At 46.6% G+C, this 19,361-nt stretch overlaps 1 protein-coding gene across 4 annotated transcripts; it reads left to right on the top strand.

Moving 5' to 3' along the window:
* The first annotated feature begins 422 nt into the window (after window positions 1-422).
* Window positions 423-19,328, top strand: cpne1 (copine I). 4 transcript variants are annotated; one of them, XM_029825899.1, is made up of 16 exons: window positions 423-556; window positions 13,253-13,381; window positions 13,466-13,645; window positions 14,321-14,395; window positions 14,663-14,734; window positions 15,713-15,796; window positions 15,965-16,054; window positions 16,140-16,238; window positions 16,319-16,405; window positions 16,548-16,607; window positions 16,684-16,817; window positions 17,006-17,060; window positions 17,159-17,213; window positions 17,306-17,439; window positions 17,510-17,746; window positions 17,826-19,328. In XM_029825899.1, the coding sequence occupies exons 2-16, from the start codon at window positions 13,253-13,255 to the stop codon at window positions 17,940-17,942; spliced, it is 1,608 nt and encodes a 535-aa protein (XP_029681759.1). In that variant the 5' UTR covers window positions 423-556; the 3' UTR covers window positions 17,943-19,328. The 4 variants fall into 4 exon arrangements, with proteins under 4 accessions (XP_029681759.1, XP_011611848.2, NP_001027829.1 ...); XM_011613557.2 differs by lacking the exon at window positions 423-556 and adding an exon at window positions 11,940-12,067; XM_011613546.2 differs by lacking the exons at window positions 13,253-13,381; window positions 13,466-13,645; window positions 14,321-14,395; ... (10 more) ...; window positions 17,510-17,746; window positions 17,826-19,328 and adding an exon at window positions 4,054-7,788 and having other exon boundaries at window positions 427-556.
* The last annotated feature ends 33 nt before the right edge of the window (window positions 19,329-19,361 follow it).

The following is a 19,361-nucleotide window of genomic DNA, read 5'->3' as shown; positions in this document are numbered from 1 at the left end:
AGCTTCTGCTCTGCTGAAATGGGAAAACGGAGGGAGAGGGTTGTTATTGCAGTGCTTCCAATAAAACTCTTGAGTATTTGGCTTAACCACCACATCCTCGTGGGGCCCAAACATGACTAAATGTTTGTGAAAAGGTTAGGAAACAAACACAATCAAAGCCACAGAATGAAGGCCATGATCGCTGTGGTCTGTGGCCTTTTTGATGATCACCTGTGAAGAATGAACCAAGAACACAGTAGAAATTTCAGTTTTATTTTTCCTTTGACAGGTAAGTCTCGGTTGATGTGTAGGTATTTGTGTCTATTAAAAGCCGGCTTAAAATTGTACCTGCAGCTATTCGCGCAGCAGAGGGCAGCAGTGTACAACTAACACCTGCGGGATTGAAGACGAAGAAGAAGAAGGAGGGGGAGGAGCGACCTTCTGTGACGTCAACAAAGTCTCGTTCCTCATCGCGGTGTTTGCCGACATTTTGTACACCGTGACGAGAGACGAGAGGAGAGAAGAGTAGAGAACATTAATGAATTAAACTTCATTGTCTTTCTTGACAGATTTCTCGGTAAGAATCCAGCAGTGTCAGTCCACTGGGTGATGCACTCGCGACGAGAGGCCAAGATGAGCCGTTGATAGCGGCCATCCTGCTTCGCTCCGTTGCGCACAAAGCATTGTTCCTAGCTAGCTAAACAACAGCTAAAACAGCGCTAGCTAGCGTAACTACACTCACATTTCTACCGGGTGCTAAATTAGACCTCTATTACTCTAACGACCAGTCACAGTGTATCTAACATGCTCATTACATTGATGAATTGGGTTAATATGTGGGTTTGTTTGGGTGGCGAGTTGCTACGGGCTATCGGCCGTCATTCACGAAGCTGCATTGATTTTCTATGCGTGAGATGAGCAATGTTGGCGGTGAAGGTAGCTCAGGTTTTGCCTATTTACTGGTGACCGCTTACATCATGCACCGTGACGCTTTTACCTGGTCAGATCTACCGATATATCTCGGTATAATTGAATGTCTAGAGTGAGTGAACGGAGTCTGGGCTTTCCGATGGACGCGAACGTGTCGCCATCGTCGCTCTTGGTTGTGTCTGATGGGCTCCACTGTTCTTCTGGCTTCATTTCTTATTTATAAAAACTTGACGCGTGTTGCGTGCAAGTCAGTGCGGTTATTTACAGGTGCCTCTGCAGATTGTGGTTGTTTTAAAGTATTTTCTGGAGATATTGTTGGCCATGCACCTCATGGGCATTTACGTGCATCTTGGTTCACACTGACTACTGTGGTGGCCTTTAGTTAACGTGTACATCAGGTTTGCTAATCACCTCTGCCCTCTTATTGTTGGTTACTCCTGAGGAGAGCTGCATCTAGTGTGAAATGGAACCCCGACGGTGCCTTCGGCTCATTGATTTTGCGATTTTTTCCTGTGTTAAAAGATGCTGCTCCTGCTGGTGTGCGAAGAATTGTGTCTCCTGGGTTTCTGATTGTTGCATCTGCAGTTTTTGCCTCTCCGGCTTTGGCTGTTGCTGTGTTGGATCCTTTCTCTGCTGTTGCTTATGTTTTTTAATCAGGGTGAAATCAAGAAAAAGGGAATCACTGAAATTGATTGAGCTGATGTGGTTTGTGACTGGAGCTGGTTTTGTTTACACTTTATAGAATGAATAAAAGGTTAAAGGTCGGTGAAATGACCAACTATGACTATGCTGCCCTTTAATATTACAAAAGTGGCTCGGTGTTTGTTCCATTTCTTGCTGCTCAGTTGGACATAATGGTGGTTTATTTTTATTTTTTTTGTACATTTGTGTTTAAAAATCTACACCCGATGAAATGCTAAAATCTTGTGATGTAAACAGATTAGACCAAGAGAAACAGTGTCAGAACATTTCTCGCCTTTTTAATGGGACCTCTAAAGCGATTAATTAAATCAGAAAACCAACCCAAACCTTTTCGTGGTGCTCTGAGGATCGGGCTCTTCAGACTCGTGTGAAATAGTTGCCAGGGTCCACCTGCCCACACTTGAATCATGTGTCCCTGACATGATTTCCCGACATTTCTTAGTTGCCTCTTTCAGGACTGGATTGCAAAAGCATCGGAGGGTAGGTTCTGATTCCTCCAGCTCAGGAAGCTCTCCGATTCACGGGTGATCGGCGGTATCGGCGAGGAGAAGCCACAGAGCATTGCATGTATTAAATGGAGCACAGTCAATATGGCACAACAGCGACGTCACCAAGAACTGGGCGCCCTCCGAAATTGGTGAAAAGGAGAGAATAAAAGTGGCAAGGGTGGCCTCCAAGGGGCCTCCAGCAACATTAGACGAGCTGCTGGAAGCACCGACTGCGTGCTACATGTGACAACAGCGTTGTGTGTTCTGCGAACGTGTTGGGTGGCACGACGTATGACGTTATGATCTGGTAAAATCCCGGTTTTGCCTACAACTTTAAGGTGTATTTACCATCCACCTTCCGAAGACCAGCGGCCCCATTGTGAAGCGTGGTGGAGGCAGCGTCAGGGTTCGGGAACCGGTGTCCCAGGGTGGAGGGCCATGTGACCAGTTTGATTGTTCAAGCTTTAGACATCAACCAAAGAATGGCTTCAACAGGTTTTGGAATGGCCCAACCAGAGCCCAGGGTAGAGTCCATCGGTAAGGTCCATCTGAGGACGGCTCAACGCAGGAGTCTGAATCTTACGAATTCCATCCCCCCCACAAAACGTATTTCAGCTTGTTTTGGGTGGCATTAAAGGTGGGAACCGTTCTGACAGGAGTTTTCTTGGTCTTTCTTGTAATATCACAAAACCCTGGCATTTTGACGGGTGTGTAGTCCTTTTTGACGCAGCGTAAATGTGAGCTAATGGTGCTCTTCTCTTGGCTTTATTTTCATGTCGGCTGCTTTTTTTTTGGTGCTCTACTGCCTGAGACGGGGATGTTGCTCTGATTTGTCTAATGCAAACTGCTGCTGTTTTGTCGCTGGTGTTTCTTTTGTCCTCACCTCCTTGACTTTGCTGTTAAAATGTTGATGTTTAGAGTTATTGTCTTGCTTTGGTTTTTGCTGCTTTTGCTCCGGTTGAAGTGATGATAAGGCTCCTGGGAAAATATTGTGGGATGTTGCCCGGACACTGGCTAAAGTGGTGCTTAGCTGATTTTCTGTTTGGTAACCAGAAACAACCATTTGAGGTTTGCTCAGCTTGGACTCTATTTCTTATTATTCCAGAGTGGATTGTTGCTTTGTTTGTTGATTGCAATTTTTAGCCACTAAATTAGTTTTGTTTGTGGAAGAGAGCATTCCATGTTGATTATAAAATAGTGTAATGCTGACATGTCCTAGCTGGATTTGATTGAGGAATTTTTTCTCGTCGTAAAATATTCAATATAGAAATGAGCATTCACTCTACATCATTTAAGGCTATCCAAAGATGAGGGTCTTTTTACGCGCTTTAGGGTATATCCCATAATAAAATCATATTACATGTAGGCATTGATGGCGGGCGCTATGTACTCATGTTAACGAAAACGGTTTCCCCGAAGGTTTTAGTTGGTATCGCCGCTGTTTTATAAATTTATTTTACAATAAATCAAAGTTCAAATAGGACTTTGCTGTTATTTAAACATGATCGATGACCAAAAAACAAGAAATTTATAACTTTGGCCAAGACAATAGGCATTGTTTTTCCCAGAATCAGGCAGCACAACATTGAAATGCTTTAACTTTGTACATTCTGATGTCTTATTTATCTATTTCAAGCCAGCGAAACATTGGAATTTGATCCTAGCCTTTTTTTAAACTCACTGTCGTATAAATGTATTTACAACTTCCGTTATAAAGTTAGCTAAAGTGCCACTGGTTTCCAAATGTCAGAAGCCAAACGAACACACAGAGTTGAAACAAATTTATTATGGCTAGGCAATTCTACCGAGACTTACATTTACACGGTGTAAGTTGCGAAGGGTTTGTTTTACTTTTATTTAATTGCCTGATGCAGGTTTCCCAAGGAAACATCTGGAAACCACTGGTTGCCCTCTTTCTGCTTTTCATCTGACAGTAGTATTGCTTTCTCCCCAGGTTATAAGGCTGTTTAGCAGTCATTATGGCAGTAGTCATCAGGCTGCAAGGTCTGCCCATAGTGGCCGGCACCATGGACATCAGGCACTTCTTCTCTGGCCTCACAATCCCTGATGGTGGAGTGCATATTGTTGGGGGTGAACATGGTGAGGCTTTCATCGTCTTTGCCACTGATGAAGACGCCCGACTGGGAATGATGCGTACAGGTGGGTCCATTAAGGGCTCAAAAGTGTCTTTGTTGCTTAGCAGCAAGACTGAAATGCATAGCATGATTGAACTCAGCCGCCGCAGGTTTGAGGCTGGAACAAGTACCGCAGAAACGGCTGCAACTGCCACGGGAAATGCAAACCGGCAAGTGGCACAAATACCCACGGTGCAGACGGGGGCAGGTGGCCGAAGCGGTAACCACGGCAACCAGGCTTTCAGTAACACCCAGGCCTCAGTGACAGCAGCAAGTTCCTCTCAGGAGTCTCCAAGCAACAAGGCAGTGGCCAGCATAGTGCCCAGCTTTGCTACGAGCTACAGTTCTGCCCCCACAATCACCACAGCTCTGACATCTCTCAGTGCAGGCCCTCCACCTATACCCCCGCTTCCAAGCATGCCTTCCATGCCCCCGATCCCCTCACTACCCACAATTCCAGTCCCTCCCCCAGTGTCTTCCCTCCCCCCTGTTCCAACTGTGTCTCCACTGTCTCAAGGACCTCCAGTTCCTCCAATGTCCCACCTCCCTCATGTGTCATCTCTTCCTCATTTTAACCCATCATTGCCACCCCCAGCAGGCTTGGCCTCCGGCCTCCCCCTTGGAACGCCCAACCCCATGCTGTTTAACCCTCTTTCTCCTCTGGCCTCTCTTGGCCTCCAGGCCCACATGAAAGCTGCAGCTGCTGCCAGTGGAGCGGTAGCAATGACTCGCGATGAGTTGTTTGTCCTCTTACAGAACCTTCCGTTCACATGCACAGAGGTAGATGTCAGAGGTTTCTTCAGGGGTCTGGGTGTGGATGCGGTTCGCTTTCTAAAGGACGCACAGGGCCGGCATACTGGAAAAGCGATGGTTAAGTTCTTTTCGCCCCAGGAGAGTTTTGAAGCTGTGAAGAGGGGCGGAGGCATGATGGGCCAGAGGTTCATTGAAATCAATCCAGGCTCTGAGCAGCAATGGGCCAGCATCAACAACGGTACAGCAAGCCAGGCTTCACACAGTGGCAACAAATCAAATATCGAATTGCAACAGCACTGCCGTAATAATTCGGGGGTGGAAGCAAGGGATCAACGAGGAAGGTCACGATCTCCCCACCGGCAAGAGTTTTGCATTTACTTGAAAGGCCTCCCCTACGAAGCGGACAAAAAACAGATCAAAGAGTTCTTCAACAATTTGGCCATCATAGAGGACAGTATCTACATTGCTTATGGACCTAATGGTCGAGCCACTGGAGAGGGCTTCCTTGAGTTCAAAACTGAACAAGACCACAAGGCCGCGCTGGGTGCTCACATGCAGTACATGGGTAGCCGCTTCATCCAGGTCCACCCAGTCAGCCGAAAGGGAATGCTTGAAAAGATAGATGCGATCAGAAAACGAGAAGCATCTCACGGTGGCGGGAAGAGCCAAGATGGCTCAAAGAATCCCCGAAACTGCGTCCACATCACCAATATTCCCTACAACATTTCCAAGAAGGATGTCCGTGCCTTCCTGGAGGGGGTGGGGCTTTACGAAGACAGCCTTAAGGTTCTCACAGATAGCCACGGCAATGGTTTGGGTCAGTCTATCTTCCAACTTCGTAGCGAGGAAGACGCCAGAAAAGCAGAGAGACTGCACCGGCAAAAACTCAATGGTCGCGATGCTTTTGTTCACTTGGTGACTGTTGAGCAGATGAAGGAAATAGAGAGGAATCCTCCTCCGCAAAACAAGAGAGGCCAGCGCGGTCAAAACCAGATGAGCCAAAATCAGAACCAGAACCAACAAGCCCAGCTTAATGCCCAGCATTCTCAGATGAACCCGTTTGCTGCCATCAGCGGTGATGAATTCACTTTTCTTCGAAACACTATGGGAAACCTTAATAATGCCCCCTTCGTCACTCCATTCTCAGCCACTGGAAACGGACTGGCAGGCCCTCCTCCAATGCCTCCTCTTGCCGCAGGGCTGGGGGAGGTAAATCTGGGTGTAGCCCCCCCACTTGTTTCTGGGCTTCCGGGAGCACCGATGTTGGAGCCACCGGGCTTTCGGCCCGGGCCAGTTGGAGGAGCCCCGTTTGGCCAGGATGGACTCAGAGGTCTGGTACCCTTTGACAATACCAACAGAAAAGTAGGTGGCGGAGGCCAAAGTCGGGGAGGAGCCGCTAATAACCACCAAGGACGTCCAGTTGTTGGAGGTGCTGGTGGACAGCAGGTGTTTATCCCAGGAAATGATGGTCTCCTCAGTCAGCCTGGGGGAACCCCTAATTCCAACAGTCAATGTGCTGCTGGACCAACGGTTGTAAAGCTCCAGAACATGCCATTCACTGTTACCGTGGATGAAATTATGGACTTCTTTTACGGCTACCAGGTGGTGCCAGGCTCAGTCTGCCTTCAGTTTAGTGAGAAAGGCCTACCAACAGGTGAAGCCATGGTGGCCTTCCAGAACCACGAGGAGGCTACGGCTGCCGTGCTAGACCTCAATGATAGGCCTATTGGAGCTCGCAAGGTCAAGATAAGCCTGGGCTAAAGTCTTAGTATTTTGAGGTGGAAAACGGCTAATACAAATTCTTGTTTTCTGGACTGAAGTTTATCTGTAGCTCCATTTGAACTTTGCCCTGCCTCGTGTCATTTTTGTGTGTGTGTGTTGATGATGGCAGGCAGATCGCACGCGGTTTGTCAAGATGCAACTTTCTTTCCTTCTCACAGCTCGCCCACCTGCTAATTCTATGGACATCATCACAAATTAAGCTCTTCGTTATGTGGCGGGTCAAAATCGCTCTTTTGTTGCTACGATGTGATTATTATGCTGCCGCTCTGGTTACAAACATGCTTTGTTGCTGCGATAAAATGATGCTGAAAAGCTGTGTTGCTATGATCAACTGTAAAGCTCTGTTGCTATGGTGAAATGTGGATAAAAGATACTGACCTAGCGCTTCGTTGCCATTGTAAAATCCCTGTTGCTATGGTGAACGCTCGCCTGAATCTCGCATCAACGCCGTAATGTGTCGTGGATATCGGAATGACGAATGCTGTCCGTTTGTTTCTGTAAATAATGACTTTTGGTTGCTGAGCCTTTTTTTTGTCACAGTGCCACCTTTAACCCCTCTTTATTCCCAGCATATTTACATGCTCATTAGCAGCTTGGACTGTAGAGCGGGCAAATGAAGTCTGTAGGGTTTGGGTTATTTTGTTTTTTTTTCTTGCGAAGTCTTTGTTGTATTCATAGCATGTTTTAAATGTTCTTAATGTTTCACCTTTAGGCTCGGCTTTGTTTCTGCTGTCAGTGTATACAATCATGTATAACCATATCTTACGTGATGTGGAGTCTCCTTTGCTTTGGCTAATAAAAGGATATTCCTACTGTTCCTGTGCGTTTAGCCCCGTCTGACTGTCTGCTCTCCACTGCCAGATGAATCCTATTGTTCATGTCGATTTGCGTGATTTGAGTCCATCTTCTTTTTGTGTAAAACCTGGACTGCTTGGTTTGGAATACCGAGGCTCACCGCTCCACTTCTCTGGTGCCAATAAATGGTATCGGTTTGTGCATTGATTAATGACCTTATTTTTTTTTAAAAAAAATATAGATTTGACTTGAGTCCCAAAGTGAAATTGTCTTCTGTCCAGTGACGATCTTGGCCAGTCATAAAATATCAAGCCCAGACAGTACCGTGGAGCTGTACCGTGTGGTTGTCATCAGGATTTCCAGCTGTCCTCACACTGCAGTTGTAGTCATCTCCACAGCTAATGCTTAAAGGTCACACCGTGCGCTTTATTTTGGAGGCTTTCCTATAGGACTTGGGGGTCCCCCAATGCTGTTTCTGAGGTCTTGATCCCTAAATTCAGGCATTGGGGCAGAATGACAGTCCTCTACAAACCACTCCCACAAAGAGCTTTGTGCAGCTATAAATGCTAATGGGGAGGTTGAGAGGTGGGGCAAGGTGGACGGTGGGGGTGTGGCCTTGCCTATCTTGCCCCCATGGTAGGGCGCTCGAAGCTCAGCTGATTTTCCAATAAAATTAGACGACGCCTTTTAGCTAAAAAACGATGCACCGACACCGAGGGATGAACAAAATTTGCCTCCTTTCACTTCTGCGAACGGAATGACGAGACCCTTTTCAAATGTGCAAGCAAGTAAAGAGCTTGTGTACTGGTAGTACTCTCTAACAACTGGTGCTGGTTTTACGTGCTTGAGGTACTCCTGCATATCACCCTTGGTACAGCCCAAAGACTAGTGTAGCATTAGTGCTAACATCTATATACAGTACGCCGTATGTTTCAGAGGGATACAAGGGAGCAGAAAACTGGTAAATCTAAAAAAAAATCTTGGTAATTTCAGCAAACGAGTTGATATTCGCTCCGATATTCGCTCCAAAATTTCTTTCTGCTCATTGATGAATAAAATGCTGCCTAACACAGCAGAGAAGCGTTTTTAATATATACTGGATTTATCTTGTCTGGCTATGACGGATGTTACTGCGGCACATGCAACAGCATAAAGCAAGAGATAGTACTATAATGTGCCTTTAAAAAAATCAAGGGTTAAGGGGCAAAAAGCACCGAAAGATAAAGATTTATAGAGCAAAACTTTCAATTGGAACATTCATCAGTACCCTATTAAAATAAATGATATCTCCATGTAATGTTTTTACAAACTACTAATGGTCCCCATGTTAGCTTCCTGTATTTCCAAAATTAGTTCAAAATGCAAAATGCACTTTGAATAGAAGTAAAGTATCTGATTTGGTGGAGAGTCCAGTATTTTTTCCCCTGTCCTGTAACTGTGAGCACACTTGAAAAGGGTGTATTCTTGGCCGAATGAGGGGAGGAAGCAAAGGATTGAAAGGCTTTGGTCAGTAAATGCACCCGTTGTCGATAGCTGAAGACTTTTTTTTTCCCCAGAAGAGGGCCCTTCCTGCTGCTCAGGAAATGGTTAACCTTCAACCAGGTACACTGACTGGTGGTGGATGTGTGTAAAGGTGAATTGTCAGGTCATAATGGCCTGAGGTGTCCGATTGGACAGTAGGGTTGTTGCTGGCTGAATGTGTGATGGACGCGGGGCGTGGCGTGAAGAACAATCTGAACTGTAGACGGCGTGGCCCGGTCAATGTGGAGCAGATGTACACTTACTTTATGGCTGATATTCAGCTGTTGGTCCAATGATGTGTTGATAAATCCTGTACGTGCAGGTGAGTAACACAAAGGTGAGGTGACCGTGAGCAGCTTTTTCTTTTCAGTCATCTCCTGACATGGAGAGCGTTGCCATTTGAGGAGAAATGATCAAGTTTTGGCATGAGCCCAGAGAGTGGTTCTGTTCCAGAGGTGGAGCATGTGGTGGGGTTCTATCATCCTTGGACCGGTTTGATTGGAGAACATGCATATCTGATCTTAATAAGGCCCGTTCGGTTCCCGTCGGTCTCTGCTTTGTCTCCCCGCGGTGGCGCTAATGCGCCGTGCTGGCTGGTGCTGGTCGGTCACAGTTGTTGTTTGCAAACCAACACACTTGAAGAAGAAGAAGAAGAAGACGCTGTTTGAATGGAGTTCATCAAACACTGTTGTGGTCTTGAATCTGTGCTGTGTAATAAAGCTGGATTTGTTGTGTGTCGGCTGTGTGCTAAGCCCTGTTACTATGGATCACACACAGAGCGAGAGACTACATGTCAGGCATGTCAATCACCAGGCCGTGGCGTGGAAAATAAAGTACACCCTCCCTCAATGGGAATATTTTTCTACAATAGTGAGAATAGTTATCCTTATTATTACCCTAGTCACTGCCTCAGATGAGCTTGAAATATTCCCTAATTACATTAGCCATCCTGCCACAGGCTTCCATAAGCTGCAGTCATGTAATCAAATGCTGTTAATTAATCAGCAGGATGTTTGAGAACTCCCGTAATGTCTGGAATTAGGAGTTAACGTCATCACATTCGATGAGCGGTCCAGTTGAAATGCTAGCTTCTGAGCAATTCTGCATTTTAAAACATTTACTCTCAAACATTCTGCATAAATCCCCACACTGACGTGCGCATCCCCCCCCCCCCACACACACACCCCTGGTGTGTTCGCTGGGCGTAGATGAAGCTAAAGAGAATGTGTGCATACCTCACACATTCTGCTTTACAGCCAACCGTTACACTAACTGTACGGTAATGGCACGTTTGTAAGCTACAATCTTTTTTAAATTACTTCATTCTGCACCATCAAAAGACTGATTGCCACTCAGATTGTGCATAAGACTCCTAGGAAAGCCAGGGCCCACACACTTTACAGAGCATTAGCATGTGACAGGCCGCAGGATGACTCGACCGTCTCTTAGAGAGCAAGGTCGCTCGTAAAGCTGCATCAAACAGCACGTAAGCACAAATAGCTGAAACAGCCTGTCGGTCACACGGTGGGACGATGTGAGCTTGTTTAGCATCCACAGCACCAGAGCCGACACTTTATCAATGTTCAAATTATTACTAAAGACTTCCTGTAGGTCAACGATTAAAAGCAAATCTACATCCAAGTGGTTAAAGCAAGGTGTGATGCCTCAACGTTCAAAATTCACAATGTGATCCATGCCTCAATAAATGTTCAGTGAACCCAAAGCTAAGCTGTCAAAGGGCCTAAATCTTTTCACAATAAATTAGGAGCCCAAATGAATTACAGTAAATCCTTTTGGACGGTTGTGCGTTGCTTTTTAAACACACACCTCTCCTGTTGGCCTTCATTTTGGTTTTGTTTTTTTTATTTTGTGGGTCGTGTTTGTCTTTAATGAACTCTCAGGGACCAGACAGTTCATTAAGAGATGTGGAAAGTGATAAAATTGAAGAAGGGTGTACTTTGATCTAAATCTAACTCCACTAATCCCAAAGGAGCCGCTGGTATATCAGCATATATTACAGTTTCCAGGTGACTCTGACTCTGTCGTTTTTCCTAAAGAAGTGTTGGGAGAACATTTGGGAGACGGTGTCCAGTCCCTGAATGTTCACAATCTGGTGACAGGTCTTCAGTTGTTTGACGAGGCTGCTAATTTTGTGTGTACGACTGGGGCTTTTATCACTGATCCTGTATTGATTGATTTGACTGATTTGATCAGTTACGTGTTCCCTGGAAGCTGAAAATGATGGCCTTCATTAAAGGATGCAAATGTGGGCGCTGTAGTATGGTGGTATTCTCTTAGATCTTAGATTTCTATTAACATTGATTTGTGGTGAAGCTTCAGTAAACTGCAGAGGTGCTGGGCAGATTAAGTGTGGATGCAAATGTTTTGCTGTAGTTTTGCTGTAGATGTGGTTTGCACATCCAGCTGAGCCAGGTGTGTTTCAAACGTGTCTGTGTATGAGAAACATTGCATATGTATAAAGAGAGGTTTTATATACATTATGTATATCTTGTGACCTTACTCAGTGAATTTGGAAACATCCAGATGCTGCTATCCTTTTATTGCTGCTTTTACCCTCCTACCCCCCAAAATGTGAGCTTTGTGCATTTTCTGTCATCGTTGCTATTTTCTGTGTAGATTTTATTTATTTTATTCCGTCAATGATTCAGTCTGACGACAGGTGGTGATTGACAGCCACCTTGTCCAATCAGAACTTGCTCGTGCCACCGTCTGCCAAATCAGAGGTGATCGCTTAATTAATCTCGTTGTTAACTAAAAGCGTCTGAACATTTTAGTTCGCCAGATACAGAATTTATAGCTGCTTTTATTAGTAGGGTGTGACCGTTAAAATTATGGCTAGAGTTGGGGGTTGGGGGTGCCCGCCAGAAGTGACGTCGGCTCACTTCCGCTTCCTGTTCCGTGTCGCTCTGCAGACGAGCCGCTCCTTCCTCTGCTGTGTAAAGATAAAACAACTCGGATAAGGTGATTTTCTGTCTCTTTTCTGCGTGTTGTACTAAAACAACGTGTGTGTAACGGAGTTACAGAGAACGTTTCCCCTCAAAGCTTCACTTCTAAACGTGCTCTTTTAACGCCGTTTCTGGGTTTAGGACTTTAGAATGTGGGCGTTGCCCACAGCTGCGGGATTTCATGGACAACAGACATTTTCTGTATTTTCTCAAGAACGCAGCTTCTTTTGGGGCTTTCGGCTGTATATTCGTACATTTGTTGGAGAAAAGAATAAAAGACGTTTGTTCCTATCGTGGGCTATGTGTTCAGGTGAGGTCTCACCTGAAAAAAAAAGTTGAATTTCTAGTTTGTAACACACCATATCTTAATACATGACGGATTCTTGCTGTGTTAATGTAAAGGAGGTGTTTCTTATGCTTTCTGTCTAGTCAAATGTGTGTTGAACAGAACTAAAAGTGTCTTTTCAGCCACTTTCCCCAAAGTGCAACAATGGGAGGAACTTTTGATGGAACTAACACTTGGAAGTTATTGTCTAGTATGAATTAAAATGGTTTTTCCTCCAACATCCCCTATTCTATAAACGTCGCACTCATCACTTTAAGCAGATCAATGCATTTACCCAACCCAAAGCAGCCAGGTCAAGTTTGGGTACCTTGCTCAGGGGTACCTGGGCAGTGCTGTGAACACCTAGAACAGCACCCATGTTTTGCCGGCATCGGGCTTGAACCGAGAACCCTCCACTTCTCCGCCCAGCTCCCACCGGCTCTCACTTTGGACCTCTTTCACCTGTTAAGGCCTCTTCAGTTTTGGTGCAACTGGGGGGGGGGGGGATCCGTCTGTGTTTTGGGCTGTGCTGGTTTACCGAATGCTGTTGTTCCTGGTCGTTAATGGTTATTGGTGCTGTTGGGTGTGAACAGTAGTAAAGGTTTCAGTTTTAAACATCTCAAGACATCATATATGCATTTATGCTGCTACAGTCATGCCTGCAAGCGCTTTCTGTTCCAAAATGTTATTTTCTTTTGGATTTGTAACCAATAGACCCGAGGTGATTGTTCTCTTTAGAAACCATCAACACCTGTCAGATTATTATGGTGTATACTTGGTAATACTGAATTCAGCAGTCACATACTGCCTGTTGACATACTTATACGATGGTATATTTGTGTAACCTAATCTCGAGGTGTTTCTGTGGCCCTGCAGATGGCGGACTGCGTCTCAAAGGTGGAGCTGACGGTCTCCTGTTCTAACCTGCTGGATAAGGACGTGGGATCAAAGTCTGACCCACTGTGTGTGTTGCTGCAGAGCTCAGGGGGAGACAAGTGGACAGAGGTACTACTGCAGTCCCCCCTCCCTTAAGTGTTCTGAGATGAATTAAAATGTTGGGTTGACTAAACGATATCTTCCGTCTGCCAGCTGGGTCGCACGGAGCGTATAAAGAACACGTCCGACCCGTCCTTCAGCCAGCGCCTTCGGCTGGATTATCACTTTGAGGCTGTTCAGAATCTGAAGCTGGGGATCTACGACATTGACAACTCCAGCTCTGACCTGGGTGACGATGACTACCTGGGAGGACTGGAGGTCACACTTGGCCAGGTAACGGACCTCTTTCCATCAAAATTTATGCCGGTTTAAAATTCAGGTTGTTCAATAAAATGACCAAGGACCATATGAAAAGCCATAACAGTGCAGACATCTTGGAGTTTAAAGGTCACATGGTGTGCTTTTTTGCTGACTGTGTCGCCTAATACTGTGTCTGAGGTCTCTCCTCAAATTTGGCCTCGGTGCAGAGTAATAGCCACTACAAACCACAGTCAGCTTTCCCAAGGATGTTCCAGTTTGGTGTCTGCTGCTATAAAAGCTAATGAGGAGCTAATGAGGAGAGGTGGGGCAGGTCTGATTGGGGGTGGGGTCTTGATGGGCTTGCACCGCCCCAGTAGGGGAGCCCTGCTGAGGTTCTCCTGGGCTGGACAAAGCAGAAAAGGAGGTGATGTTATGGTAACAGAGGGCGGGGGTTTAGGATGGCCAGTTTGAGCTTTCATGTTTTTTAAAACTGGAGAATAATCTCCAGAACATGATTCAGGGCTGTGACTGTCTTGCCTTTAGAACTAATTGCAAATATAAGAATTAGAAACCACTAGAATTCTACAAGAAATCAGCAGTAGCATTATCACACTGCCCCCTGTCGGACTGATCGTGTAAGTACAGCTTAAACTGTATTCTGATTCTGAAGGCCGGTCTAAAGAATGATGTCTCATGATTGTGTTTCAGATTGTTTCCAGTAAAACATTGACCAGACCGCTGCAGCTTAAAAAAGGGAAACCTGCCGGCAAAGGAACTATTACTGTATGTACAAGTCAGTGTGTCGCAAACACGCCTTAATCTGTCTGGAATACATTGACATGTGGCATCTCGTGAGATACCTCCATTGTGTAAAGTCACATTTGTTTAATTACGAGTCAACTCGTCCTTGTGTTAACAACAACAGAATTATTGCACATTTTACTGGTATCATGGAGTTTTGGCTCTGTGCTACAACAATGTAATATCTAATGATTAAAACAATATTTAGCTTCTTGGGATCATTAAATAATCAGAGCTTTATGTGTGTAGGTAACAGCAGAGGAGATGACGGACAACAGAGCGATTGTTTTGGAGCTGGAGGCCAAAAAACTTGACAAGAAGGTAACTTTGCTCCCACCTTTCAAGATTGTTTATTTGTTATTTTGCTGCTATTCTTTCTCGGCTTCAGTTGCCACTAATTCCAGTCAAAGTCTCCCTCCCTCCTTCGTGAAACACTGCTCTTTGGAAACCGAGAGGATTCTGTTTTAGATGCTGGTTCTGGTCAAACTCAAATACCCAGTGGGCCAAAATTCAAAACTGGGACAAAGTCACGGGCCAACATTGATATTGAAAAAAATCTTCCTCCAGCTATAACAGGGAACTTTTTATTTATTTATATATTTAAAAAAAAATCTCTTCCTCGCCCTCCTGGGCGGTGCCTCCTTCCTTCAGACTCGGGTCCTCTACCAGAGGCCTGGGAGTCTGAGAGTTCTGCGCGTTCATGTGACTGGATAGGCCAGTGGTTTACGCCACTGACTTTGGTGCGGAAGGTTGTCGGTTCAAATCCAGGCGAGCCCTTAGGCAAGGCTCCTTACGCATATATGCCTATATGGTATGAGCGGAACATTAACTGATCGAGTCAACAAGGTCCGCGTCAGGGAACCAGGGCTACCTGATGTCAAATTGGCTACTGGAACAAGGCATTCATGGAGCAGGGTGGAGAACATGGTACTGATATATATATATTTATTTATTTATATTTAATAAAATACCAGTAGGCCAGCTCTAATAGTCAATTGGTATGGCTTTGCGGGCCAAATATTATTACATTGCGGGCCAAATTTGGCCCACGGGCCAGAGTTTGACACCTATGCTCTACCTGCATGAAAGAGGCTGCGGTAACTTACTGAAGCCTATGAGGAACATGGCTGCTTGTCTAAACGTGTGTTAAAATAGGGTTCAGATAGCTCTCTTCAGGTGGATCCTCAGGTTAATTCTGTGAAATTAAGAAGTGATCTTCCCCCACACACACACACACACACACACGAGTCCTCCCTGTGAGGATGCTTCAGTGTACGACGAGGCTGCTCTTCTCTGCAGGACACCTTTGGGAAGTCTGATCCATTCCTGGAGATTTTCAAACAAGGAGCCGACGGGAAGTGGCAGTTGGTCCACAGGACCGAGGTAATTGGGCTTTTCTAAATGCAAACTTTTCTGTGCCCACTTCTAAGAGGAAGCGTCTCTATTTGTCTGTCAATACACAATAGCCTCCCCGCAAATACCCCAAAACTCCAGCGATACACTCGTTTAATAACGGTCCTGTGATGGTGACAGACATGGTTGTGTGTGTAGGTGGTGAAGAACAACCTGAATCCCACCTGGAAGAAGTTCACCGTCCCTCTCCAGACGTTCTGCTCCAGCGACCTGGAAAGACCTCTGAAGGTCGGAGCTTTCAAAGCCGTTTCTACCGGAAACGACCCGTGAAATGTTTGAGTAGTCACCTGGAACCCCACCCCCCTCTCTGCAGGTGGACTGTCACGACTACGACAGCGACGGATCTCATGACCTCATCGGTTCCTTCACCACTAAAGTGTCTGAGCTCCAGAAGACAGCCCATGGCTCACCTGTAAGGGTTTTACACCTTCAATAGGTGATTATGGGATGGTGGCTGGTCAAGGGTGGTTAAATTGAGGTTTTGTCTGAAAGGTGGAGTTCAACTGCATCCACCCAGAGAAACAGAAGAAGAAGAAGAGCTACACAAACTCTGGGGTCGTCTCTGTGAAGAGCTGCAAGGTAAACGCCCCCAAGGTTCCCTGGAACCTTTTAAAAGCACAGAGAGTACTGCCCAGGTGGTTAAGAAGAGGAGAGTCCCGTTGTGGGTGCTTGTAGACGGCGGAGAGATTTAAACTTTGACTCCTTTTGTGTGTTTTTGCAGCTGGTGACTCAATACTCGTTCCTGGACTACGTGATGGGAGGATGCCAGATCAACTTCACTGTAAGAGAAGAGCTTTGTAAATAACTGTTGCACCTTTTATCCCTGATTGAACGAATGTTTTGCCACGTCACTGCAGGTGGGGGTTGACTTCACCGGTTCTAATGGGGACCCCAGCTCCCCCAACTCTCTTCACTACATGAGCCCCGATGGACTCAATCAGTACCTGTCGGCGCTGTGGTCCGTGGGTCAGGTCATTCAGGACTACGACACGTTAGTATCCTCAGCACGCTTCTTTCTTTCAGCTGTTTGGACGCGATTAGCGTCTGGGGTAGTCAAGGTCAAAGCCACGGGGGGGGGGTTCTGAACTTCTGGGGTTTCCCCTGAAACTGTCCAACGCATAAATACGCACTCACATGGCTTAAGATGTTGACGCGCCTTCTTCTTCTCCCTCCTGACAGTGATAAATTGTTCCCAGCGTTTGGTTTTGGCGCTAAGCTGCCCCCAGACTACCAGGTCAGTGCATCAACCCGCCCAGTCGGTCCGTCCACAGCCCCCCAGCTCTGCTCAGAGCTGGACATGTCGCACCTTTACAGCTGCTCTTGATCTTGCAGGCTGCGCACCACGAGTTTGCCCTCAATTTCAACCCTGCTAACCCCTACTGCCAAGGTAAAGCGCTCCGCTCCCACATTCACCGTAACAACGTTCCAGTCGGGGAACGAGCGGCGCGCGGGGGCTAACGCTCCCCCCTCACGTTTCAGGCATCGAAGGGATCCTCGACGCCTACCGGATGGTTTTGCCCCAGTTGAAATTCTCCGGGCCCACAAACTTCTCGCCCATCATAAATCACGTGGCTTCCATTGCGTCGGGCGGTGCCCAGAGCAACAGCGCCTCTGTGAGGACACACACTGAAACACCACACACCCCTCACCCTGAGCAGTCTAAAGTGGGCGTGTCTTCTGCAGCAATACTTTGTCCTCCTCATCCTGACCGACGGCGAGATCACCGACTTTGATCAGACCCGGGACGCCATCGTCCGGGCCTCTCTGCTGCCGCTGTCGATCATCATCGTGGGGGTGGGGCCGGCCGACTTCAAGGCCATGGAACTTCTGGACGGCGACGACGGCGTCCTCAGGTCAACAGTAGGGGAGGCTGTTGCCAGAGACATTGTCCAGTTTGTCCCATACAGGAAATTCAAAGACGTAAGTAAGGAAATGTATTTGGATCTTCCATTTTAAAGTCATTTCGTGACGCTCCTGTTTTTTGTTGGGTTTGTTTTAGGCATCAAAGTCGGCCCTGGCCCAGTCTGTCCTGGCCGAGGTTCCCAACCAGCTGGTCTCTTATTTCAAAATGAGAGGCCTGGAACCAGCTAAAGCTAAAGCTGCTCCCAAATCATAAACCTGCCAAGGCAGCCCCTCTCATTTCATTCCACCAGAAGATCCCGACCCGATGTTCTCGTAGGGCAGTCGGCGTCTGTCAGGGACCAGGAATAATGTTACAGCCCCCCCCCACCACTGCTGAGCACAAATGCAACATGATGGACCAACTAGTCCAATTTTAAAGAGCCTTTCTCTGCTTGCTGACTGCAATAATATAGATGCTGTATTTCTTCTTCTGCTGCTGCTGCTTCAGCAATAACTATGCATGTTATCGGTGCCTTTTTTTTTCACCAGTGCCAAACAATAGCGTGAGAATCTGCTGAGTCAGCTGTTCCTTAGACAAGCTTTGCACTTTTGCCACAAAGGCAGTTCTTTTCTAACAAAGGGGGAAATGAAGACCACCTCCCTCCTTACCCACGGAAGTTTTAGCTCAGCCGTGCACGAGCGTGCGCACGCTGCCGTCTAGATGTGTTACTGCAGTGTGTAAACAGCCTTTGAATAGAGCGCAGGTCAGACTGCAACACGCTTCTGTCTAAAACACTGTTCAGTACGCTGGGCAGGTCTCCACATTCCACGTGCATCCCAATCACACGTTTGTATTAGGAGTTTCATTAACCGCTCCGTCCAAGGTAGTTTTCTATGTCTATAGTTTTCCAGTTGACATAGAAAACGACCTTGGATACAACGACCTGGACGATTGAGACTCTACACAGACATTAACCGCTGCGCAGCCTTTTAATCTGCTAACGGGGCCAAGCGTGTTTCCCATTTGTGTGTGTGTAAGTCCGACGTTTTAGTTTTTTTCCTAATTGCTAGCCAACTTTTGTAACCCTTCAGCTCGTTCCCCGGAGGGTTTGTTGTCACCTTCCATCATCGGCCAGTAGCGTGTCGCTCACCCAGGGGCTGGATCCAAGCCCCGAACCTTCGCCGTTGCCAAAGATTACGATTGCACCTTCACCCCGAACCCCGGCCGCGTGTCGGGATCAGCCAACGCCGCTCACGGCTGAACTCTTTGTCCTGCTTTCTTGTCAACAGATTTGATCGGGTGTGGTTCACCTGTGTCTCCAGGCCGCACGTGAAGCCGAAAAGGGCGAAATCCCTGTTTGGCACAAACAAACGGTCTGTCTTGGGTTGTCTGTCACATGATGCTGTGATGTCATCGAGTAAATATGTCTTGCCAAAATGTACCATATGGGCCACTGATTGAAACAAAATCTGGTGTCTAAAGGCCAGAAAGGGTGCGACTTGTGTCCTTGAGTCCTTCCTGGGTACACGCTGAGTTACACAGACGTATAGCACCTGTATAACTGCTCCTCACTAACCAGGCTGTCTACGCCATTATAAGCATTAACATCATGTACCAGCGCTTGTTAACAAGCAAAAATAAAAGCATTTTGGGGTAAAAGAAAACTCTTGTCTCAGTGTGTGGATGAGGAGC

The sequence above is a fragment of the Takifugu rubripes genome, chromosome 19 (assembly GCF_901000725.2).
Source record: "Takifugu rubripes chromosome 19, fTakRub1.2, whole genome shotgun sequence".
Lineage (NCBI taxonomy): Eukaryota > Metazoa > Chordata > Actinopteri > Tetraodontiformes > Tetraodontidae > Takifugu > Takifugu rubripes.
The sequence above is the reverse complement of the archived record's forward strand: the minus strand, read 5'-3'. Positions and strand labels throughout refer to the sequence as shown.

Coding starts and splice junctions, on each gene's coding strand:
- cpne1 (XM_011613546.2), top strand. CDS start 4,079: ATGGCAGTAGTCATCAGGCTGCAAGGTCTGCCCATAGTGGCCGGCACC.